The sequence below is a fragment of the Petromyzon marinus genome, chromosome 20, assembly GCF_048934315.1.
Source record: "Petromyzon marinus isolate PM22_M1 ecotype Great Lakes invasive population chromosome 20, UKy_Petmar_22M1.pri1.0, whole genome shotgun sequence".
NCBI lineage: Eukaryota > Metazoa > Chordata > Hyperoartia > Petromyzontiformes > Petromyzontidae > Petromyzon > Petromyzon marinus.
The window spans coordinates 6,618,872-6,641,954 of NC_133686.1; the positions used below are offsets into that span (position 1 = coordinate 6,618,872).

The window sequence follows — 23,083 nt, forward strand, 5'->3', positions numbered from 1 at the left end:
TAAAAACGCAGCAATTTATTGGCACTATAACACTTCGCATTAGAATGTTACGCTTAAAGAGTGGTTTCGTTATGTCCGTGCTCGTTTTCCCATGCACAAAGTGTAAACGTGCTAACATGCGTCTGACGATAAACCTGTTCTCTGCGCCGTGTAAATACAGTATATTAAAAAAAGTATCTATAAATTAGCTCGCCGTCGTTTTGCAATGTGGGTTGTACTTAGTCAATGTGCAGGAATGCTGGCCAACCAGAGTTCCTATGAATGTGACCGTACGTGCACGGACACACTCACTGACACGAAGATCTATCCTTATTAGACTGTTGGGGCAAATTATGTTTGCGAGCTCTTGTGAAGGTTGGCCACAGAGAAAATGGGTGGGGGTAGGGGGGGGGATGGGAGGGGGGGAGTACAGCCAGCACCACGCCCAACCGCCTTTGTCTTCCCAGTGCAGATGTCAACGCTCTACGCCAGTTGGCTTAATTGAGGCTGAGCTGATTTTTTTTTATTATCATCAAAGTGTGCTAACCACTACACCCACTGCTCCCCTACGCACACACTCCAGCAGCGCTCAGTCACCCCAATGCGTTTACCACTCACCAAAGGCACACACACATACACACTCTAGCACTCATTGTCAAACCAATGCGATAACTGCGTAACAAAAAACATGTTTTTTGTTCCTGGGTAGTGTTATTTTCCAATTGCTTATGCCTCAAAAGTAGAGAAAATGGCTATTATTCCCCACAAACTTTGCTTTTGTGACCAGGACGGTGATATTTTGACATTTACCTATTTTCAATGAGAAAACGTGGTGTGCATGTGTCATTCCTTCACGTAAAGTCCTGGTCACACAAAGCAAAAGTTCGTGGGGAATAATAAAAGCCATTTTCTATACTTTTGAGGCATAAGCAATTAGAAAATAGCACTTACTACCCAGGAACAAAAATCGTGTAACATAGTCACTCACCGCCCACACACACACACACACTCTCGCACTCACACTTAGTGTGCTCACCACTCACCGCACGCACAGTCTAGCACTCACTGTCAGCCAGAGAAAATATAAAAGCCTTAACACAGCTCCCACCTGTCGGCCCCAAGACGGCTCGGCCTAATTCTACTTTCTCTCCTCTGTCGAACCATGCTGGCATGCCTGAGTGCCTCTCCCAGGTGCGATCATTATGTTATTTGATGTAGTCGGGTGTCTGAGTGGTTTGTCACCAGAGTTCAATAGCACTCACATAAAAATGAGGCCTTTCTCTGCCAAAGGCCTCATTATTAAAGGCCACCTTTTAAAAGGCATCAGACTGGCTATCTGGTGCAGTTTTTTTTGCCCCGTTTCAAACTTACAATGTCCCATCCACTGTGTTTGAAACATGTTCTTGATTACTCGCTACACATAATTGCAAGTGTAACCCTTGGGAAAAATAGCTTCTGCAACCGTTGCATTTATAACAATCTGCAATTCAAATGTTGATGTGCATAGCGTTTAAATGCGACCGCGACTCAAGATGAAATGGCGAGAGAGCGAGAGGCAGGCAGTCGTAGGCAGAGGAAGAAAAGAGGAATGTCTTGAGACCTGGACTTGAACAGGGAGCGACTATGATGAATAGAAGTATGAATCATTTTGGCAAGGTGTTAGCGAGTGCCTATATCATGGCGAGCACAGCACACGAGGAAGTGAAGCAGCCTTCGGCATCATGCCTCGCCGACCTTGCACTGGTCTTGACGTTTGTGACATGCAGCTACGTTCGGTATTATATCTTAGGTCGAGTCAACCTAGGGGAGACCCGCAACTCGTCGAGCGAGACGCCAAATCGAATCCTCGGTGGCTGACCTCTGTAGCTCAGTGTGCTGAGATGAAAGTACACGTTCAGACCCTTTTTGTCACTCCACCGCTGGATGAGGTCCTCCCCACTCCGTGCGGGCCGTGGGGTTTATGCGCTTTGACCACGCTGGTCAGTGTGGGTTGGCGAAGGCGGGGAGAAGAGACGCGGGATCATACAAGTGTAGTGGCCTTATTGACGTCGGAGACTGTTCTTTGGAGGCAACACGTATTTATTACAAACACTTCAATTACAGGGGCGAATCTGATACTTGAAGAGGTAACGCGCCTCTTCACCCGTACTCTACAGAGGGAACGTTCCCCGAGCTTTAGCCCATGCCAGCTCCCTGGTTCCCTCTATCCTGGTCCTCTCTCAGGAGGCTATCTGACCTGACCCAGCTTCGGCGCAGGTCCCGATCACCAGCCACACGAGTCCAGCCCTCAGAAGGACATGGGGCCTCGTGGCTCTGGTGTCGCACCCTGGCTTGCTTTGCCTGGCCCTCAAAAGGACAGCGGGCCAGAGGAGTTCCAGGGCCTGGCTAGTTGATCTTCTTTCTTCACTGGCTTGTCGTCTTGCTTGAGTCGAACTGCCCCTCAGCTCTCCGGGTCCCACCTTTTATACTGTCCCTCACTTAGGGGCGGGGCTGAGAGGGATCACAGTGTCCCCCACAGCCCCCCAGGGTGGTGGCCGTAGCGGACGTGGTTGTGGCCACCGCCCTACAACCACGTGTCACCCTCCCGTAACACCTCTACACAAGTAAGGAACAGCAGTGTATGTTTTTTTTTAGTGTACTCTCTGCTGACCACCACTTAGCACATCCCTGCAGCAGCCTCTTACATACAACCAGGCGTTCGTGGTGGTCACTCGTCCAAGCTCTGCTTAGCTTCCGCGATCTTACGAGATCCTTGGGCATCCTAAGCAGTTTGGTCATTGGCTTAAGTGTACGTGTCTTTTAGATGTTCTATTTATACATTCAGATGTTCAGTATATAAAGTGACGGAAACAATAACTTTTTTGTTTTTTGGGGGATGTTTTTAATACCTTGAGTTAGTCATTCACCAATCTTGATTTGAAGCTTTCGTGACTGCAGGAATCCATACTCTTTGGTTCTTTCGGTAAAGTCACGTAGGTAGAAAAATAAAATAAAATTTTGTTTTATTTTATTAGTCATTAACCTCGCCTGAAATGTCCTGTGTACTCCATAATCCCATAAAACAGTGCTATTAACATTGCTACAACACAGTGGTGTTCAAGCAAAACAACCTCAAAACGTCTGTCGATACCATTGTGGCCTTGAGAGAAACTAATATATATAATAGTCGACGTTTCTGAGGCCGGTGCTGTTGTATGGGGCCGAGTGCTGGGGCACAAGAAAGAGGGAGGACCAAGCTATGACTGTAACAGAGATGAGGATCTTCTTTGGTTCTTTCGGTAAAGTCACGTAGAATGAGAATAAAATAATAAATTGATCAAATAAAATAACACAATAATATTCTCACGACGTTTCGGCCACAACACAAGCGGCCTTCATCAGGTGAAGGGACGAGACTGTTTAAAGGTCGCGAACTGAGCGTGGCTTTGTTCACTCCAGCGCTGTCCTCCAGACAGTCTCGTCCCTTCACCTGATGAAGGCCGCTTGTGTTGTGGCCGAAACGTCGTGAGAATATTATTGTGTTATTTTATTTGATCAATTTATTATTTTATTCTCATTCTACGTGACTTTACCGAAAGAACCAAAGAAGATGAATCATTGCAGTCACGAAAGCTTTAAATCGAGAGATGATGTTGCGGTGGATGTTGGGTTTAACAAGGAAGGACACGGTGGGTGATAAATGAAGAAGTGAGAGGAAGACTCAAGGTGGTAGAAGTCACAGAGAAGATGAGAGAGAGAGAAAAGGCTGTGTGTGTGGTTCGGTCATGTGGAGAGACAACAGGAAAATGATGTGGGCCAGAAGGTGGCAAGTGAAAAATAATACAATACAAAAATCACGACGGTTCGATTGCAACACAAGCGATCGTATTCAGGTGAAAAAATACGGCAGGCGGACTGCTGAGGCAGGTAGAAATATGTTTTATTATTTTATTATTTTTCTATCTACGTGACTTTACCGAAAGACCCAAAGAGTATGAATTACTGCAGTCATGAAAGCTTTAAGTCACTAATTTGCATGCTCTGGCAATCAATATGACTAGAGTACAATGATTTCAGATTCACCTCCTCTTATACAACAGTGCTTACCTTGAGTATTGCCAGACACTGCGCACCAACCCGTGGCTTGCGTTGAACGGTGCAGCCCACGTGTGTGTGTGTGTGTGCGCATGTAACATGCATGTTTGACTGTCATAGCATGAGCAAGCTGGGATGTGGGGGCGGACAAGCGCGTTTGTTTGTATGCGCAAGGAACTTAGTGACCTGGGTTTTATTCCTGGCCATAGCCAACAACAGCTTTGATTATCTTAATCAAAGATCAGGCCTCCTCTCAGTTAACGCAGTCTTAAATGAGTACCTGATGCAGTCTTTCAACGACTCCAAAGTCCCCACCAATGAAGACTTGAAAACCCCCACCACGAAAGTGCTTAAAATCACGCCAGCCTTCTCACGAAGCAGCAGCCGCTGTCCACGCAGATGGCACCGAGCCATCATTCTGATGGACGGAATCGTGGGACGCACGCGGCATAGAGAGCCGACGCCTCGTCACTGACCCAGCAGCAGAGGTCACTGGCTTTGACCCCCCTCGAAGACAGTGGACGGTACTCGTCCGAACCCGCACGACAGGACACGGACCATGACGCGCCCGCCCTGTTTCAAGAGTGCACCAGGACGCCATTTGTGGCGAGATGTTAACTGCCTCTCCTGGTGTGCATGAGGTCGTGGGTTCGATCCCGACCCTGACGCCTGTGTATTTGCAGTTTGCATGTCTCTCTCCCTGTGTTCTTGTGGATTTTTATCTGGGTCCTCCGGTTTTTTTTTTTCCACATTAAGAATCGAGATCACGTGTTCAAGAGTATTTGGCTGCTGTACATTTCCACACGATAAGCCACTTTTGCTGATCTATCATTTGTGGCCAGGTCGCTTCAGCTATAGCTCAGTGGGCCTTACCTGGTGAAATATAAAAAGAGTTGAGTATAGTTCAGTGTAGAGGGGACGATGATGGATGTGACTACCCCCCCCCCCCGCACCCAAGTGTGACTGTGGCCACGAGTCCCAGACCCTGAAAGGTATCGACCGCATCGACCTGCCCACTGAGATCTGTTGCGGAAGGCTAGCTTCGTTTCTCCACTCAGTATCTCGGGAAGCCATTGAGTGGATCGCCAAACTAGACGTCCCATTGCAAGCTCTTTCCAACATACGAGAGAAGCACCGGGGGAGGCATTGGTGGCTGGGCGTGCTACTAGCCACACGCGACTACTTCCTTGTGCATACGTACTATAAATGTGCACATATAATTGTGTGTGAGACGTGTTTGTGAGGGTGCATTGATAAGAACGCGAATGCGCTTGTGTGTAAGGACGACTCGGCCTCAACTGAGCGCCTGGTGCAGTGTGTAAAATCATCGCCACTCGGGAGACACAAAGGCGGTCGGCCGTGGGGTTGGCCACCCATCCCTTCGTCTGCCGTGCCGGCCTTCATAGGTGCTCGCTCACAGCACTTTCCCCAACGGCCTATTAAAGGCTACACGTAGATCTTTGTCTTTGCCTTCGGGGGTGCATGCGTGCGTGTGTGCGCATGTGTAAGTGGGCATTGAAGCCATTTTCCTGATGTCCGCTCTTGACCCACAAGGTCCACGGAATCTCAAAAGGGATCTTGTTTTTTTTCCCACCTGTGTGCTTGGGCCCGTGACTCGCGCGTTAAGCTACTGCACGCTCGGCGATATTTAGTAACCCTGAGAGTGCAGTGCGAAGCCAGCGCTTCCTTCACCTGCGCGGAGAGAACGAGCGGCAGCACAGATGAGACGATCAACAAGAGGATCATGTTGTGCGTGTGTATGCGTGTGTGTGTGTCTCTCGTTACAGGCATCTTCGAACGAAATCATCAGCAGTTCCTGAGCACAATAACTCAACGATCCGCACAACTCCAAAGAGCAGAAGGAGTTGTGTTTGACGCCACGTCACCGATACCACAGTACACAACAGCACCACTGCCTCATCTTGGCACCACCTGACCCAGACACAACACCGCAGCAGCTTATACAACTCGAGTACGCAGCATCATAGCTTATAACAATACTCAGCACACCATAGCATATACCAATGAAACATGCAGCACCACAGCATACACCACTGCCACGGAGCATATGCCGTGACTACTACAACACACAGCAACAATACCACTACGCTGCGAGGTTTAATAAAGCACAAAGACATGCAGCATTGCACGTACAAAAGCTGTGAGCTTTACCCAGACTACCCAACTCAATCTGGTGGTCTGGACAAGGGTGAGATCCTTGGTACGTACAATTCACACATTTTCTTTGTTCTTGAATCTGTTTGTTTTCCGGGCGGCACTACATTTTCTGTTTTGATTGGTTTTCTCGTCATTTACAGATTTGAATCACTACACCGCTGCAACATACAGCACCATAGCAAATTATATTGCAGCGTGCAACACTATAGCAGATGCTCCTACAGGGCAAATAGCTTACATCACCATCAACACAAGCACACCGTTTGCAGCCTCGAAATCAATTACCAGCCATTTACGCACAATACATCAACATCATGGTCGTCGTGTCTTCATCATGCACCATCACATGTGTAACTTCAGCCGTTCAAAATATAGGACATGCCACCAGTTTTTGACAGCACGTGCGTGATGGTGGGTCTGTATTGTCCACTTTCGGCAAACGGGCGGCTTTGCTTTGGTATTTGTGCCTTGGTGACTGCCACTGAAAATAAATTACAGCGACGAGCCACTTTGTGGAAATCAAACTCACTGGCTGCGTAGCGTACAAGCTGCCTTCAATGGCAAGTGCACATTGACCGCTAAGTATCATGCAGCTGCTCCGCTTTCCTTTGCCCGCACTGACTGACAAAAGGGGCCTGCAGAAACGTAACGAACGATAATAACAATAATCATCATCATTTTGATTTAAAGCTTTCGTGACTGCAGTAATTCATATTCTTAGTTTTTTCGGTAAAGTCACGTTGAAGAGAAACAACAAAATAATAAAATATATATAAAACAATAAAAAATTCTCACGACGTTTCGACCATAACTCAAACGGTCATCTTCAGGTGTGTCGTTTGAGTTATGGTCGAAACGTCGTGAGAATTTTTTATTGTTTTATATATATTTTATTATTTTGTTGTTTCTCTTCAACGTGACTTTACCGAAAAAACTAAGAATATAATAATCATCATCATGTTAAGTGACGCACGAGACACCGAGCAGGGGGGTTTCAGAGGAGACGTCGCGAGGTCACCCATCTGGTCGCGGATGCCGTGCGGAGGACGCGGCATTGTCCCGGTGAAGTTCACCGCTCGCTTCTTTGTGACACCGACGTTGCCATCTTTGGCGGCGTTTTTATTTTGAACAGCTGGGGCACCCACGCAAAAATTCACTTCGTCAGTGTTCGGTGAGTGTTACTTTGACGTGTTACGCTTTTATTTCAAGGTTTTTCTGGTAACGACATTACACTTTTAAGGCGGTGAAATTGTCAAGGCCCCAGGGCGGCATAGTACGGTCGATAGATCCTCGGAAGTCACAGAGTGAACACGTTGCTTGCGAGCGCGTCACAAATGTGGCGTTAGTCTTTATCAGATTGTCAAACAAGATGGGTTCAGGAATAATAATAACGATAGTCAAATGCACGATACTTTAATCAGAGGCTTCTGGCATCTATTACATGGGATTATTCTGGAAAATCTGGGTTAAAAAAGGCGCACGAATCAAATGTATGTCTGTTGAATTTATTTTGCACCGTACGTAGCCAACAGTGCTAATCGGTGGTAAAATGTAACAAATAATTTTGGTGATGCTGCTGCGATGGCCGTGGTCCACAATCACAAAAAAAAAATCTTCACGCATTTGTAAATAACGTAGCCTTAAAAGGAAAAGTAGGCGACGTTCTAGGCAAATGGCCTTTCTACATGTACATAGCACATTTGCTATGATGACATGCCATCGCCCCCAAAGCGTATACATTATACATAGATACCGTAGTTCCTTTTAAGGCCACGGTGTTTTTTGACGATTGTGTCGAGTATTTTTAAATCACAAGTGGAAAAAGTCAACCTCGGAAGGTGTTGGTTTTGATGCGTGGGAGCCCTGTCGCCTAGTCACGTGCTCTGTCAGATGTGAGCTTGATGTACAAGTAAAACGCAATATATATAGGTCGGTCACGCTGTTATTGTTTAATTAGAACTGTGTTCTGAGACATTGTTTTAGTCACCGAATCGGTAGCGTATATTTTAACACCTTTTAGCGAAGCGTGCAAAGTTAATTTTGTAACAGGAAAAAAATGTAATAATTAGTCATTCTGCCTACAGCGCTTTGTTATTTCCAAATTACTTCTAGATGTTTGTACTGTGCTGTTTGTTTTTAATTGCCGATGGGGAGCTATAGAATTACTCTTACACTCCGTGTGATTAATCCTGCCAGGGGCGAACGATTTCAGTCTCCCTCAAAACCACCGTCTGTCAAAATATTTTTTATTCCTTCCTGCCTTTTTTATTACCTTGTATAGTTTCGCTTTTAACACTGTAATACAATTGCAATACAAGTTTAGATTTGTATATTTTTTTTATATGAATCAAACACACACCACTGGGCATGTCGTCGGACTGTGATTCCAGCTCTTTGCTCCAGCGTTTGACACCAGTACATGCATCGGTGACATGAGCAGTGGCAGTAATTTCTATGGTTAAGAATGCAGAACCAATGGCTACAGACACGACTACAGTGATTTATTGTAAAACACATCGTGTTTATTTCATTCCATTACTTTCGTGGAAGGGGGGCAGGGGCACGTGGGGGAGAGTGGTGGTGCAGTGGTTAGCGCACCGCTTTATGAAGCAACCAAGCTGAGTTCATTTCTGAGGGCCATGTGTTGCATCATTGACGAGTGATATCTGAAGTAGGCCCATACCCCTCACCCTGCCCCTTACCCTTCACCGACTCGCATTGACCAGTTTGGTGAAGTATGGTCAAACAACCCCAACGACCAAAATGGAATGGAGGGACCTTCATGCAGCAGTGGCTTAACAAAGGGCTTACTTTGTATCATTTTAATTTAGCTATTCCTCTAATTATATAAGCCTTGTATATTTTTCTAATGAAATGCATTTTCTCAGCGGTGGGTGGGTCAGGGAAGGGGTAATCGCATCGGGGGAACTAATGTTGTTTTGTAGATTTGGGGATCGCACCTGGACATTGAGTGTTTTTAAGATTTTCACTTCAGGGGTTTCGTGACCACCACCCCTCCCCACTCAGTCCTCAGAGACCGATCATCATCATCAGTCTTTTTACGCAGCCGCCAGTCGCTCACACTCGGATGTAAATTAGTCGCCTGCTCGTTAAAATGTAAATTATGAACTGTTTGTAAATTGCTCTTGTCTGTTGCAAGGCATATGTCGAATGCTGGACTGAGGTGGCCCCTGAAGACTGTAGTTGAAATCCACTTGTTAAGTGTACAAATAAACGATATGAAACTTCGGCAAGAGCCATCTGACGGAGTCGTGCATATCTTCTGCGTGCAGCAATCGGGAGTGTTATTTCATCGTTGAGGGTTCATAACCTATTTGAAATTAGAACTTTACGTGTTTTGTCAATTTCCCAGCATGCCGATCGTGCTTTTGATGTCATAAGACGAAGTATCCATTCGAATCTCACATTGGCAAATCCAATTGCGTTTGCAAATGTGACAATGCATATATTATCATAGTATTTTTTTTGTTTGCATTTTGACTGCAGGTATTGTGGTTAATGCAGACATGAATCCTTGTGAAAAGGTTTCAGTTTTGTTGCCAGAAAAAAGGGGACTGCTTTTGTTCGTGTTTTGCTGCCTTGCTCAAGCTTGGGAATTTATCTATTTTATACTTTATCTATTTGATTTTTTTCTTACCTTTCCTATACTTTGTAATGTTTGTTGTTGCAACTTTCTGACCTGCTGCTACTGGACATCTGTGAAAAAGAGCTTCATAGCTCATCGGATTTCTCCGGGATAAATATTCTGATTCTGAGCAGCTCGGCGTATCCCTTAATGGTAGAGAACGGCCCACAGAAGCGGACATCACAGAGCCACGTCTAGGATCCCCCTTCTTGTTCACACTGCGCATATGAGAGTAATATTCATGACGTGACATTGAAACCAATACTTTAATTCTCAGATATAATAAAGCCGAATCATGCACAGAACCAAATTGAGTGTTGAAATCCAATGGTGAAGTGAACGAGCCAAGAACCATATTGCTAACTCGCCATACTTGAGAGTGATGTTTAATCACAAGCGGTCACCTGGATTTGAACCCAGAAGCTCGGCAGTGCCAGGTCAGCGCTCTGACCTTACCTCGACGATTAAAAAATGAAAAAATTCTTGATAAATACGGGCAAGCACTCAGCATCGCTAACATTTCTCATTTTGTATCTTGTTAGTTGAAAGAACAGGTTTATTGAAGCAAATGCGTGCGGGCACACGCACGCATGCGCCGACGGGCGAAAGGTTAAAATAAAAAGTAGCGTACCGGTGGCTTTAGTGAGCTGGTGCCATGTCAGAACACTGACGCGGTTCCTCTCAGGTGATGGAATCGAATCTTGGCAGGCGCCTGTGATTAAAAACGCGGCCCTCAAACCGTCACTTAAAAAAAAAACATTTGACTCATATTCTTAGCTCTTTCGGTAAAGTCACGTTGAAGGGAAACAATAAAATAATAAAATATATGTAAAACAATACAAATTCTCACGACGTTTCGACCATAACACAAACGGTCGTCATCAGGTGTGTCGGTTTGCATTAATTTATTTAATTTTAAACGGTGTATTTATTTATTTATAAAAAACGTCAGCGCCACGCGCAGCGATTTGGCAGTTTATTTAGAAGGGCTAGTCCATCTATGTTCTGAAAAGAGGAGGGAGACGAAAAATTAATGTATGCTGTCTGAAAGCCACCGTAAGCGTGAACAATCAATTAAGACCTAAAATGGTTTATCAAATCCTTCCAATGATTGCTAAGCCAGAATCCATCTTCTCAGTTGAAATTGTCTCTGTGCTTGTATATGTGGATAGCCTCATGAACGAATCTCTCATGGTAGCCAGATGGCTTACAAAGAACCTCTGTCTTGGAAAAGTCAATGTCATGTGAGCCTACTGAATTATAACAATGATCTGCCACGGCCGAGGTGTTGGTCCTACCGTGTTTAAGGTCTGCTTTGTGTTCACGAATGCGGTCCGAGACATGGCGTTTGGTTTCTCCAATGTAACTACTACCACAGAGGCAACTTAGTTTGTAGACACCAGGGTACTGTATGTCCGGAATCACATCTTTTACAGACGGAACCAGATCACGGATTTTATGTAATGTGTTGAAACGGACCTGGATCTTGTGTTTATTCAAGATTTTGGAGATCTTTTTTGTGATCCCCGCAATGTAGGGTAAAGTGATGGTTTTGAAAGGCTCCTCAAGAGGGTCCTTCTTCATGGTTTGAGTGATAGCTTTGCGGATTGTATAGTCGGAGTAACCATTAGCCTTAAGAGCTTGGTGTACGTGCTTGAGTTCACTGCCTATGTGTTCCTGGTCGGATATGCATTGGGCTGTATGGTACAGAGTCTTGATGAGAGAATTATTCTGTGATGGATGGTGGTGGGAATCCGGTTTCAGATAAGCATCCGTATGGGTAGCTTTCCTATAGACAGAGTGGCTCATTGAACCATCAGGTCTCTTTTTTATTAGGACATCCAAAAAAGGTAGCTTGCCATCTTTTTCGACTTCCATGGTAAATCTGATGGCTGGGTGTATGGAATTTATGTCGTCGAAGAATTGGTCTAGAGCAGGCCGGCCATGTGGCCAGATGACAAAAGTGTCATCCACGTACCTCTTCCATAAGGTTGGGCGCAGAGTGGCAGTCTGGATGGCGTCAGTCTCAAATTTCTCCATGAAAATGTTAGCTATAACCGGAGATAGGGGGGAGCCCATTGGGGTGCCCTCAGTTTGTTTGTAGAAAGTTCCATTCCAAGTGAAGTATGTATTGGTTAAACAGTGTCTCACCAGGGGGGGTACCTCAGTGTTTAGTCCTTGATGAACCAAGTCTTCAATGATTGCGATGGTGTCAGGTACAGGAACCTTGGTGAATAAGGAAACTACATCAAAACTGACAAGCAGGTCGTCTGGGGACAGGGAAATACCCTTGATTATCGATACCAGGTGAGTAGATTTTTGTACCGCAGAGGTGGTTTTTCCAGTAAAAGGACGCAGGATTTGTATTGTTTTATATATATTTTATTATTTTATTGTTTCGCTTCAACGTGACTTTACCGAAAGAGCTAAGAATATGAATTACTGCAGTCACGAAAGCTTTAAATCAAAATTCAACCGCCTCTACGGGGAGGGTTTCCACATAACTTTATGATCCTTCAACACACTCCGGGATAAGAAGGCTCAGCTGATCGAGTCTCTCACCTTTCTGAAGAGATGCCGCGACTTTGGGGTAATACCAATTGCATTTACACTGACCTCTGCTGCTGTAACTTCTTCTAATGCGAAACGAATTCTTTTCAAAACTAGCTTAGCTCTTATCTCAGAAAAAATCAGACTTATACGCACCGAACTAGATCAGTTAGACAAGACAATCTACAAATCACACTTATCATTGACGGCAACAATGTCCACATCGGATTGGGAACATGTAGACAATTTGACTGCCTCTTCAGCTGCTACTATGTCGACCAAATGTAAGGACAACCTGATTTCCAAATTTAACCTCCTCTTCAACAAAAGACCGGACCCACACACCAAAAAGTTAGACGTTAACAAAGTCGTAATTAATCGCAGTAACAGTTCTATTTCCGATGGTCTGAAATCCGTTTTAGCTAAAGGTCTAAACTTTGCAGTCACACCTAAACACATACCAGTTAATGATATAATTGCCCAAGTAGACATTGCTCGCAGGGGCCTGGGTCACATCGCTGCAGACGTAGCAAGATCTGAAATCGCTGCAACCCTAAAAAACGCTAAGATGCCAGCTAGCAACCTCAGCAAAGATGAGCGTTTTGAAATATATAAATTAAAAAAGAGGGATGACATTGTAGTCCTCTCAGCTGACAAGGGCAATGCTACTGTCATGGATAAAATAGAATACAACAACCAAATAAAATAATTACTCGACGATGGTAGTTATACAAAAATAAAAAGAGATCCCACCAACAGCCTCGTCACACAAACCAACAAAATAATTTCTGATTCAACCGCATTAATTGATCAATCTAAACAGTTTTCGTTGAAACCTGCTGCCAGGCCACCAAGATTATATGGCTTACCAAACATACATAAAGTAGATACACCCCTTCGTCCCATCGTCTCTACTATCAACTCCCCCACCTACAAACTGGCTCGTTTTTTGTCTGAAATCCTGCGTCCTTTCACTGGAAAAACCACCTCTGCGGTACAAAATTCTACTCACCTGGTATCTACAATCAAGGGTATTTCCCTCTCCCGAGACCACCTGCTTGTCAGTTTTGATGTAGTTTCCTTATTCACCAAGGTTCCTGTACCTGACACCATCGCAATCATTGAAGACTTGGTTCATCAAGGACTAAACACTGAGGTACCCCCCCTGGTGAGACACTGTTTAACCAATACATACTTCACTTGGAATGGAACTTTCTACAAACAAACTGAGGGCACCCCAATGGGCTCCCCCCTATCTCCGGTTATAGCTAACATTTTCATGGAGAAATTTGAGACTGACGCCATCCAGACTGCCACTCTGCGCCCAACCTTATGGAAGAGGTACGTGGATGACACTTTTGTCATCTGGCCACATGGCCGGCCTGCTCTAGACCAATTCTTCGACGACATAAATTCCATACACCCAGCCATCAGATTTACCATGGAAGTCGAAAAAGATGGCAAGCTACCTTTTTTGGATGTCCTAATAAAAAAGAGACCTGATGGTTCAATGAGCCACTCTGTCTATAGGAAAGCTACCCATACAGATGCTTATCTGAAATCGGATTCCCACCACCATCCATCACAGAATAATTCTCTCATCAAGACTCTGTACCATACAGCCCAATGCATATCCGACCAGGAACACATAGGCAGTGAACTCAAGCACGTACACCAAGCTCTTAAGGCTAATGGTTACTCCGACTATACAATCCGCAAAGCTATCACTCAAACCATGAAGAAGGACCCTCTTGAGGAGCCTTTCAAAACCATCACTTTACCCTACATTGCGGGGATCACAAAAAAGATCTCCAAAATCTTGAATAAACACAAGATCCAGGTCCGTTTCAACACATTACATAAAATCCGTGATCTGGTTCCGTCTGTAAAAGATGTGATTCCGGACATACAGTACCCTGGTGTCTACAAACTAAGTTGCCTCTGTGGTAGTAGTTACATTGGAGAAACCAAACGCCATGTCTCGGACCGCATTCGTGAACACAAAGCAGACCTTAAACACGGTAGGACCAACACCTCGGCCGTGGCAGATCATTGTTATAATTCAGTAGGCTCACATGACATTGACTTTTCCAAGACAGAGGTTCTTTGTAAGCCATCTGGCTACCATGAGAGATTCGTTCATGAGGCTATCCACATATACAAGCACAGAGACAATTTCAACTGAGAAGATGGATTCTGGCTTAGCAATCATTGGAAGGATTTGATAAACCATTTTAGGTCTTAATTGATTGTTCACGCTTACGGTGGCTTTCAGACAGCATACATTAATTTTTCGTCTCCCTCCTCTTTTCAGAACATAGATGGACTAGCCCTTCTAAATAAACTGCCAAATCGCTGCGCGTGGCGCTGACGTTTTTTTTATAAATAAATACACCGTTGAAAATTAAATTAATTAATGCAAACCGACACACCTGATGACGACCGTTTGTGTTATGGTTGAAACGTCGTGAGAATTTATATTGTTATATATATTTTATTATTTTATTGTTTCCCTTCAACGTGACTTTACCGAAAGAGCTAAGAATATGAATTACTGCAGTCACGAAAGCTTTAAATCAAAATTTAACATTTGACTCAGTTCGGCTTATTGCGATGAGACACCATTTGCAGGGCCACACAGAAGGTTGCAAGTGACGTGACCTCAGAAGTAGTTGTGCCGCGTCATATTCCCGGAGCTGCTTCGGCACGCGGTGGTGCACTGCTCGCTGTGAACGTTTCAAGTTGGAAATGACGTCATCGCCTGATGACACTGCCAGCACAACGAGAATTCGGGCGTAGGAAGGGGGGGAGGGGGAAGCAAAAAACAATGGAATTTGTCACCATTTTTATTTTAGTCAAATTAATGTTCATGTATGGATCTCTGGCGAGAGAAACATCTACAATATTTATACACACATCAAATCGCACATCGCATTGGCTGATTTATGCCAAAAAAAACGCCCACTGTCTTTTTTTAACGTGGCAATACGCCTCGAGGGGCTAACGCCCGTGTTGGAGCTGTGAGCGAATGTCATGGAAAAAAAAAACCTGGTTTCAAATCTCAGACAGATGCCTGCGATTAATGGTCACCTCGAGCCCGTAGCCTGAAAAAAGGGGATCGTCGGTTCCACCGAGCGTGCCAAATGCTGGCAGTGATTTTCCTCAAGCATTTTATCGCTTCTTCTTTCATATGGCGAGGTGAAATTTGCAACATTTCTAAACGTGGATATCGAGGTGATGAAGCCATGCAACAAGCCTCTGTAGGGGCTTAGTGGATTTCAGTGACACTGCCCGCAAATCGTCGGTGCGTGGGGGCATTTCTGAATCGTGTGACCCGTGCCCTGTGAATCGGCGGTGCTTGGGGCAGTGCTGGATCGTGTGACCTGTGCCCTGTGAATCGGCGGTGCGTGGGGCAGTACTAGATCATGTGACCCATAACCTGTGAATCGGCGGTGCTTGGGGCAGTGCTGGATCGTGTGACCCATAACCTGTGAATCGGCGGTGCAGGGGGCATTGGCTCAATCACGTGATCCACAGTCTGCATCTGGCGACCGCGGCAGTCACACCGCGGGCCGGTTTTTTTCTTTCATTTTTCATCGACGAAGGAGGATGGCCCGCATCTTGCAGTATTAACCCTGTCCTGCAGCGGTTTAGAGCTGGCCACTGTTGTCTGGGTAGGAGTCGAACCGCGAGAGTTTCTCGTGCGGGGTGGTCGGCAGCGAGCTCCTTGCTCGTGGCACGGTGGCATTGCGCCACGGCCAGGCGGAGCGGAACGAGCTCGCGTCAAGGGCTTTGGCTCTGTCCAAGAATGGGGGCCGGCCCCGGGTCTTGAGGCGCAACTTTGGAGTGGCGGGGGGGGTGAGAGCTTCTCATGGATAGATAGCTCCCATATCACTTCTCTCCATCACAAGTAAACCTATCGCTCGGTGGCGAAATGTTAACTCCCTCACCTGGTATACAGGAAGTCGTGGTGTTCGATCCCGACCCTGACGCCTGTACATTTGGAGTTTGCGTGTTTTTCCCGTGGTCGCGTGGATTTTTTTACGGGTCCTCCGGTTTTTCACTCCACATTTAGAAACGTGCATTTAGAGAATTGGGCTGCTATAAATTACCACGTGATAAGCCACTTCGTTGAGCTATCATTTGTGGCCAGGTTTTACCTGGCAAATTTTTAAACAGTTTTAAATAGTTTGACAGTTTTAAATAAGATAGCAATCTTGATGTGGTAGCTGTTTATGAGAAAACTGTTCTTTAAATGCACAATTGATGAAGAATAGCAATGTAGAACAAACAAATAAAAACAATTTTGATTTAAAGCTTTCGTGACTGCAGGGATTCATATTCTTGGTTCTTTCGGTAAAGTCACGTAGAAGGGAAACAATAAAATAATAATATTTGTATTATAAAAATAATATTTTTATTATAAAATAATATTTTATTATTTTATTGTTTCCCTTCTACGTGACTTTACCGAAAGAACCAAGATAATAAAAACAACTGTTGTGATAAGGAACATCTTCGGAATGTGAAAATAAATGTGGCATCGTGTGTGTACAACAGGCAGTATATATGCAGAGATGTCTGTCCGTGGTGAATGATGGAAGTATTTCTCACCCCAGGTGGTGCTGACCAACCAATCCCCGTATGTACATGGACTACTAGCCAGGTAAGTCCTGGACTGGCACCTTAATTTGTACCATTCCCTAACATGGCATGATATGATGATGCTCATCTAAAGAAGTTGTATACATCACCCACGTCGTAAAATGTAACATTTTCGATAAATTGGAAAAAGGAACAGACATAGGGATAGTCTCGTTTGGCTCAGATGGTAAACATAAATAAATAATAAGACGTTACAATCTGACCAGAATGAACATTTAATACAACTTTATGGGAGGGCCCTCTTGAAAATGGCATGAATTCCTTGTCATGGGTTTGACATTTCGTTGATGTGTGCATATACACACACACGATGGTGTGCATCACTGAACGTTATTAAAGCATCCGAAGGCAAGGCATCCGGTGGGGTGTAAAACGGTAAAGGCGCAGCCCTGCAAGCGCTTGCTCACGCCACTGTTGGCAGAAGGGCCTCCTACTGCCACAGCAGGAGGTATTTGTCGCCCGCTCTTCCATGCTCGCCCAGACATCGTGGTAGAGGCGGGAGTACCCACATGTTAACAGAATATTTATTTATACCGGAGGAATCCGATCAGCTATGAAGCTCTTTTTGTCAAGTAAGGGCAGGTAAGAACGTTACAACAACAAACAATCTAAACACGTGATAGTCGTGCAAAGTACAAGCAAGGTAAACAAATCACCCAAACACAAACACAAAACACTAAACCATCCACATCCTACCAGGCAAAGCCCACTGAGGTATTCACTTATTTTTCAAAAGCGACCTGGCCACAAATGATAGCTCAACAAATTAGCTTATCATTTGGACATATATAGCAGAAAAATAATCTAAATCTCAATGCACGTCCCACCACAAGCGACCTGCCGATGGACTAGACTGTGATATAGACATTCAACCCTGCCGGACGGACAGTGGTGGCGAGGGAGGAATTGAATTTGCCGCGTCGATTCAGCTGCCGCACCAGGAGATAGAATCGAGTTCAACACGTAGTAGGAGGCTTTCGCGACCAATATTATTCATAATAAAGGTTTTTGGGTTAGATCGCGTTATTTATAAATGTGTCGTAACCCTCCACCACCCGACATGGCCAAACAGTAAAAAATGTGTCACGTTTACAAAGGACAAATAGTTCACTACTTTAGCCCACCGGTGTGTTATTGAGTGAATCAACATAACACACCGGTGGGTTAAATTAGTGAACTATTTGTCCTTTGTAAACGTGACACATTTTTTACTTTTCGATTTAAAGCTTTCGTGACTGCAAGGATTAATCTTCAAAGCGCTGTCGTCCTGACAGTTCTGTTCCTTCACCTGAAGAAGGCTACTTGTGTTGTGGCCGAAACGTCGTGAGTATTTTGTTTTATTTTGTTTAATTGTTGTATTCTCATTCTACGTGACTTTACCGAAAGAACCAAGAAGACATTGTTTACTGTTTGGCCGTGTCAAGTGGTGGAGGGTTACGACACATTTATAAATAACGCGATCTAACCCAAAAACCTTTATTATGAAGATAGAATCGAGTCCGGTGCACCAAGCATTACACCCCATGGGTGGCATGTAAATGATACACGCTCCCTCTTAAACATTACGTTGGCGATAGTGTGGCGTTGGTAACAGTGTACAAGCACAATTAACAACAACAAAAACACGTGTTCGTCGAGAAGACTGGGTGGGTTTAAAATAAAAAAAACCCCGATATATAATAGGCAACGTTTCGGACAACAACCCTTCTTCCGAATACGTAAAATCAAATGTGCTGTGAATAATTTACTTTAGGAAGGACTATTGCCCGAAATGTCGCCTATCATGTTCCTTTTATGAAATGCTTTTTTGCTAAATGTTCTGTTTTGGGGTGAATGACTAATGGAATGTATCTGTCGCTTAAACTCCTTCGTGATGCTGCTGTGGAATGTGATCTTCAGCTTAAAAAAAGAAGAGCTATCGTTCACCGTTTCAACCTCGCTCAACCACTTTGATGTGACGATTAAATGTATGATCGCCCTGCAAGCCCAGCTGTGTTTTCATCACTCACACGTGCTCACACGTGCGCACGCGCGCAGACATTCCTCCGTGTGACCCATACGCAAGTGTTGTGGAAAGCCCTGTAAGTGAGCATTTATTAAGGCTGGCACAGGTATGGTTCAGCCCCATGCCCAGCCGTGCAGGTGATAAAATAACGATCCTTTTGGGATACTCAGGGGCTGTTGGGTTAAGCGTTGGTGTCAAGCAAAAAGCTTTAACCACGTGAGCACGCGCACACAAAGACAAAGGTTCCCCGTGTAGCCTTTAATAGGCTCTTGGGACGACTGTGAAAAGTGTTGAACCAGAAGTTTGTGTGGTCTGCACCGTGGCCAGCCGCCTGTCTCCACAGTGCTGATGTTTTACACACTGCACCGCTTACTGTCTTCATTTAAGGCTGAGCCAACCTTGGCGATGCTCAGGGCAAGTTTGAATACCACTTGCCAGTCATCTGTGGCAAAGAATATAAACTCTGCTCGTTATATTCTTGGTTCTTTCGGTAAAGTCACGTAGAAGGGAAACAATAAAATAATAAAAATATAAAACAATAAAGAATATGAATCCCTGCAGTCACGAAAGCTTTAAATATAAAATTCTGCTCGTTAAGTTTATAGCACGGTGTGCTAACCACTGAGCCACTGCTCCCTACACACACACACTTAATTCACATGCATTCGAACATGCAAACAATCACATATTCATGTATTCCGTTCTCACGTCACACACGCATTCCTGCGGAGAGTATTGCATAGACTAAATTTACACATTACTATTATGGATTCTTAACGACACGTACCCAGGCACATAATGAACCAGGCACACTACAATCCACACAGGTCACATTTGGCGGCAAGTATTAACATATACCTAAATCCACTGCTGGATGAAGGCTGCCCCACATCGTGTCGGTCATGTAGGGTTATTTGACCATACTTCACCACCCTGGTCAGTGTGAGTTGAACATGTGGGAGCATAGAAGCACAGTACAGTAATATGTTTTACTGTACTGCCCTCTCTGCTGTCCATAACGTGGCCCCGTGGCAGCCTACAACATCTGTTTTATGAATCGTGAGTGCCCATCCAAGCACAATCCAGGCTCAAACTTGCATACTTTAAAACCCACGTGGCTCGTAACTTAAATTTTTTTCAAAGGTGAGCGTCCAATGTCTGAGACCGTGAGAGCTCATTCGTCGTCTACTTTTGCAAGGATTCGTCATCTCCGTGACCATAATTACAAACAGGCCAACCTAAAGGTTTCTCGAGCCCAGGGGGCAAAATTCCGCATGAGGTCTCCTCTGAGGCCCCTTTGGCTTTTTTTTTCTTCTTCTGAGACACCCCTCAGATCTGAGGCCCAGGGGGCGGACTGCCTAAATGGTGCCTCCTGTCTCCGGCCCTAGTTAGAAATACTGCAAGCTTCAACATCTCCACACTGAAGCAGTCGGAAAGCACTCGCCTTTGACGGGAGCCTTGAGCCTGTGCTGTACATTCCCGATTCCCATTGCACGGGGGCAACCGCTATGAGAATTGAATCAGCAGCAGTGATAATTTTGTGAACTTCAGTTGAGGACGATGGGCATGTTTTGGCTTTGGATGAGTCGAGCCCGGCTCATATTTGACCTCACAATCTCACGATTTGAAGCCCTGCTGTCCTGTAATGCAGGAAAATACTTGGAATCTCATTAAAAAAAAAACAAAGGCTAGGGTGGGCAACTTGCAAGTTCGGAATAGAATGTGGCAAAAACAAATTGTTGGAGATGTATTCGGAAAGAGGAGATTGTGATGGGTGGGACACGTGTGCAGGATGGAGGAGGGCAGTTGACGGAGACGGGCATTGGAGTAGCACCCAGAAGTCGGTGACCAAGGATGAGACCGAGAACCACACTCCAAGGGCGGCCCTCAAAGGGCATGTCCACTGCGTGACAAAGTGCAGGCCTAAAGCCACACTGTTGGGCACTGCAAGAGTTCTATGGTGTGGTGAAGGTCAGGTGTTTGCTTTGCAACAACTACAACACGTGATCTAGCTGAAGGAAGTGATGGCGAAGTGTGGTGGAAGCGGTGGCGTCGCGATGATGATCGCTTGACTACCCTGGAGGACCGAATGAGCCCTGTACACTTATGAAATGACGCGGCAATGAGTATGTAGGAATGGGTCGAGAGAGGAGCTGGTAAGTGTTACACATTCCTGAACAGGTGGAATCTATATTGTAGGTGTTGGCTGCATTTTTGAAGTTGTTGGGTTTTTTTTTTTAAACCCACATCTTTTTTTAGCCATGTCAGGTTGAGCAAGGGTGTGGAAATACAGGCATCTGTAGTCAACGTGAAGAAATTTATATTCCTCCTCCTCCTCGTCTTCTTGAATTATTTTTAAGTCATTTAAAACATTGCCTTTTGGCGGTACGGCAGTAGGATAGCCCATCCGGTAGAGCAGCATCGTTGGCGTATTATTGTCTCGTGGGTTCACACCCCGGCCAAGATGGAGCCAACGTGCGATCATCCATACCAGGTTTGTTGTGTTGCGGCGAGCCATCCATTGTAACAAAGACTAAAGATATTGGTCTAAAAGGGGGAATAAAATAAATATATAATGGTAGACATTTCAAGCAAAGGCCTTGCTTTATAGCAGAGAGACGGAGAGACCAGAGAGACTGAGTGAAAGCAGTCAGAGACAACACTATATACACACCAGGTTTTCATATGAACTGTCTTACATTGTCAAACGAACACAGCTGCCCATTGATAGACATTTAATGAGGGACAAACCCTTCAAATATCCAAGTTGTATTATACATGAACTAATTTGTATGAAGAGTAAAATTATCAAGAGTTGTTGACACATTGCACCCTGGTTGGCGATGTTGCAGTGTGTTATCTTATTGAAGGGAGACGTCCCATTGGCCACTTAGTGACTCATATCTGGGCCATACTTTTGTGCCACTGTCAACATAAGATCCCAAAAACATTTCCTGCCATTGTGATGTGGAGCACATACACCAATCATTCAAGGCAATGGAGACGTGTCATCCAATGTAAACATCTGTTGAGGACATTTAATAAAAAATATAATTTCATTAATTGGATGTAAAAATGTTTTTTTTTACAAAGTTTCACTCTTCCTCCCCTACACTGACCTCAGTAGAGTAAAAGGGGTGGGCAGGGTTGGTGTATTGGTAACCCTTCTGCCCCAAAGCAAGAAGGACCTGGGGGGCAATTCCTGATTCAGGCACATTTCTTCTGTGTGGAGTGTGTACGTTCTGCTTGGGTTTCTATTAACTCATTAACTAACTTCTATTTTTATTTGAGCAGGTAAGGCACACTGAGATATGTCGCCCTTTTTCAAAAGTGACCCGGCCACAATTGGTAGCTCAACGAAGTGACTTATCATGTGGAAATGTATAGCAGCCAAATACTCTAAACGCGCGTTTCTAAATGTGGAGTGAAAAACCAGAGGACCCGGAGAAAAATCCACGCGACCATGGGGAGAACACGCAAACTCCAAATATACAGCAGGCATCAGGGTGGGCATCAAACCCACGGCCTCCTGTATACCAGGCGAGGTAGTTACCTTCTCACCACTGTGGGGCCCTCTGGTTTCTCCGGTTTCCTCCCATAGCTATAAACGTAGTGTAATTAATGTAGATAAAACATCCCAATGCAGGACCCTCCTGATAAACGAGTATTTGTACTCAGTGTGGCTTGCCTGCGTGAATAAGTCATCACTGTTATTATTATTGCGAGTTTTAGTCCACTCTTGAAAATACGGTTTGTTTGCACTTGTTCAGGAGGTGACTATGATGGTAATTCTACCTCCTTGTATTATATTTCACAAAGCGCTTTCAAAATCTGCCACGTCTACAATAAGCTGACCAAAGCAAACATATTACGGCCCAATTCACCAAATAGTGAAAATCTTGATAAGCCATGTATTGTATGTGTACACGCGTGCATGTGTGAATTCGTGATGGTTTGTATAGAGGGAGTGGTCATATGCAGTGGTG

General features: G+C 44.8%; 1 protein-coding gene across 12 annotated transcripts in view; it reads left to right on the plus strand.

The window, feature by feature from the left end:
* Positions 1-23,083, plus strand: part of LOC116944158 (uncharacterized) — a 258,499-nt gene that overhangs the window by 76,966 nt on the left and 158,450 nt on the right. For 9 of the 12 annotated variants that reach the window (XM_032957638.2, XM_032957643.2, XM_032957644.2 and 6 more), the window contains one exon: positions 5,841-9,485. The exons of the other annotated variants lie outside the window; for them this stretch is intronic. In XM_032957638.2, coding sequence (XP_032813529.2) covers positions 5,841-5,873 — 33 coding nt within the window. In that variant the 3' untranslated portion in view covers positions 5,874-9,485. Of the gene's footprint in view, positions 1-5,840; positions 9,486-23,083 lie in introns of those variants that run through there. 12 annotated transcript variants of the gene reach the window in all.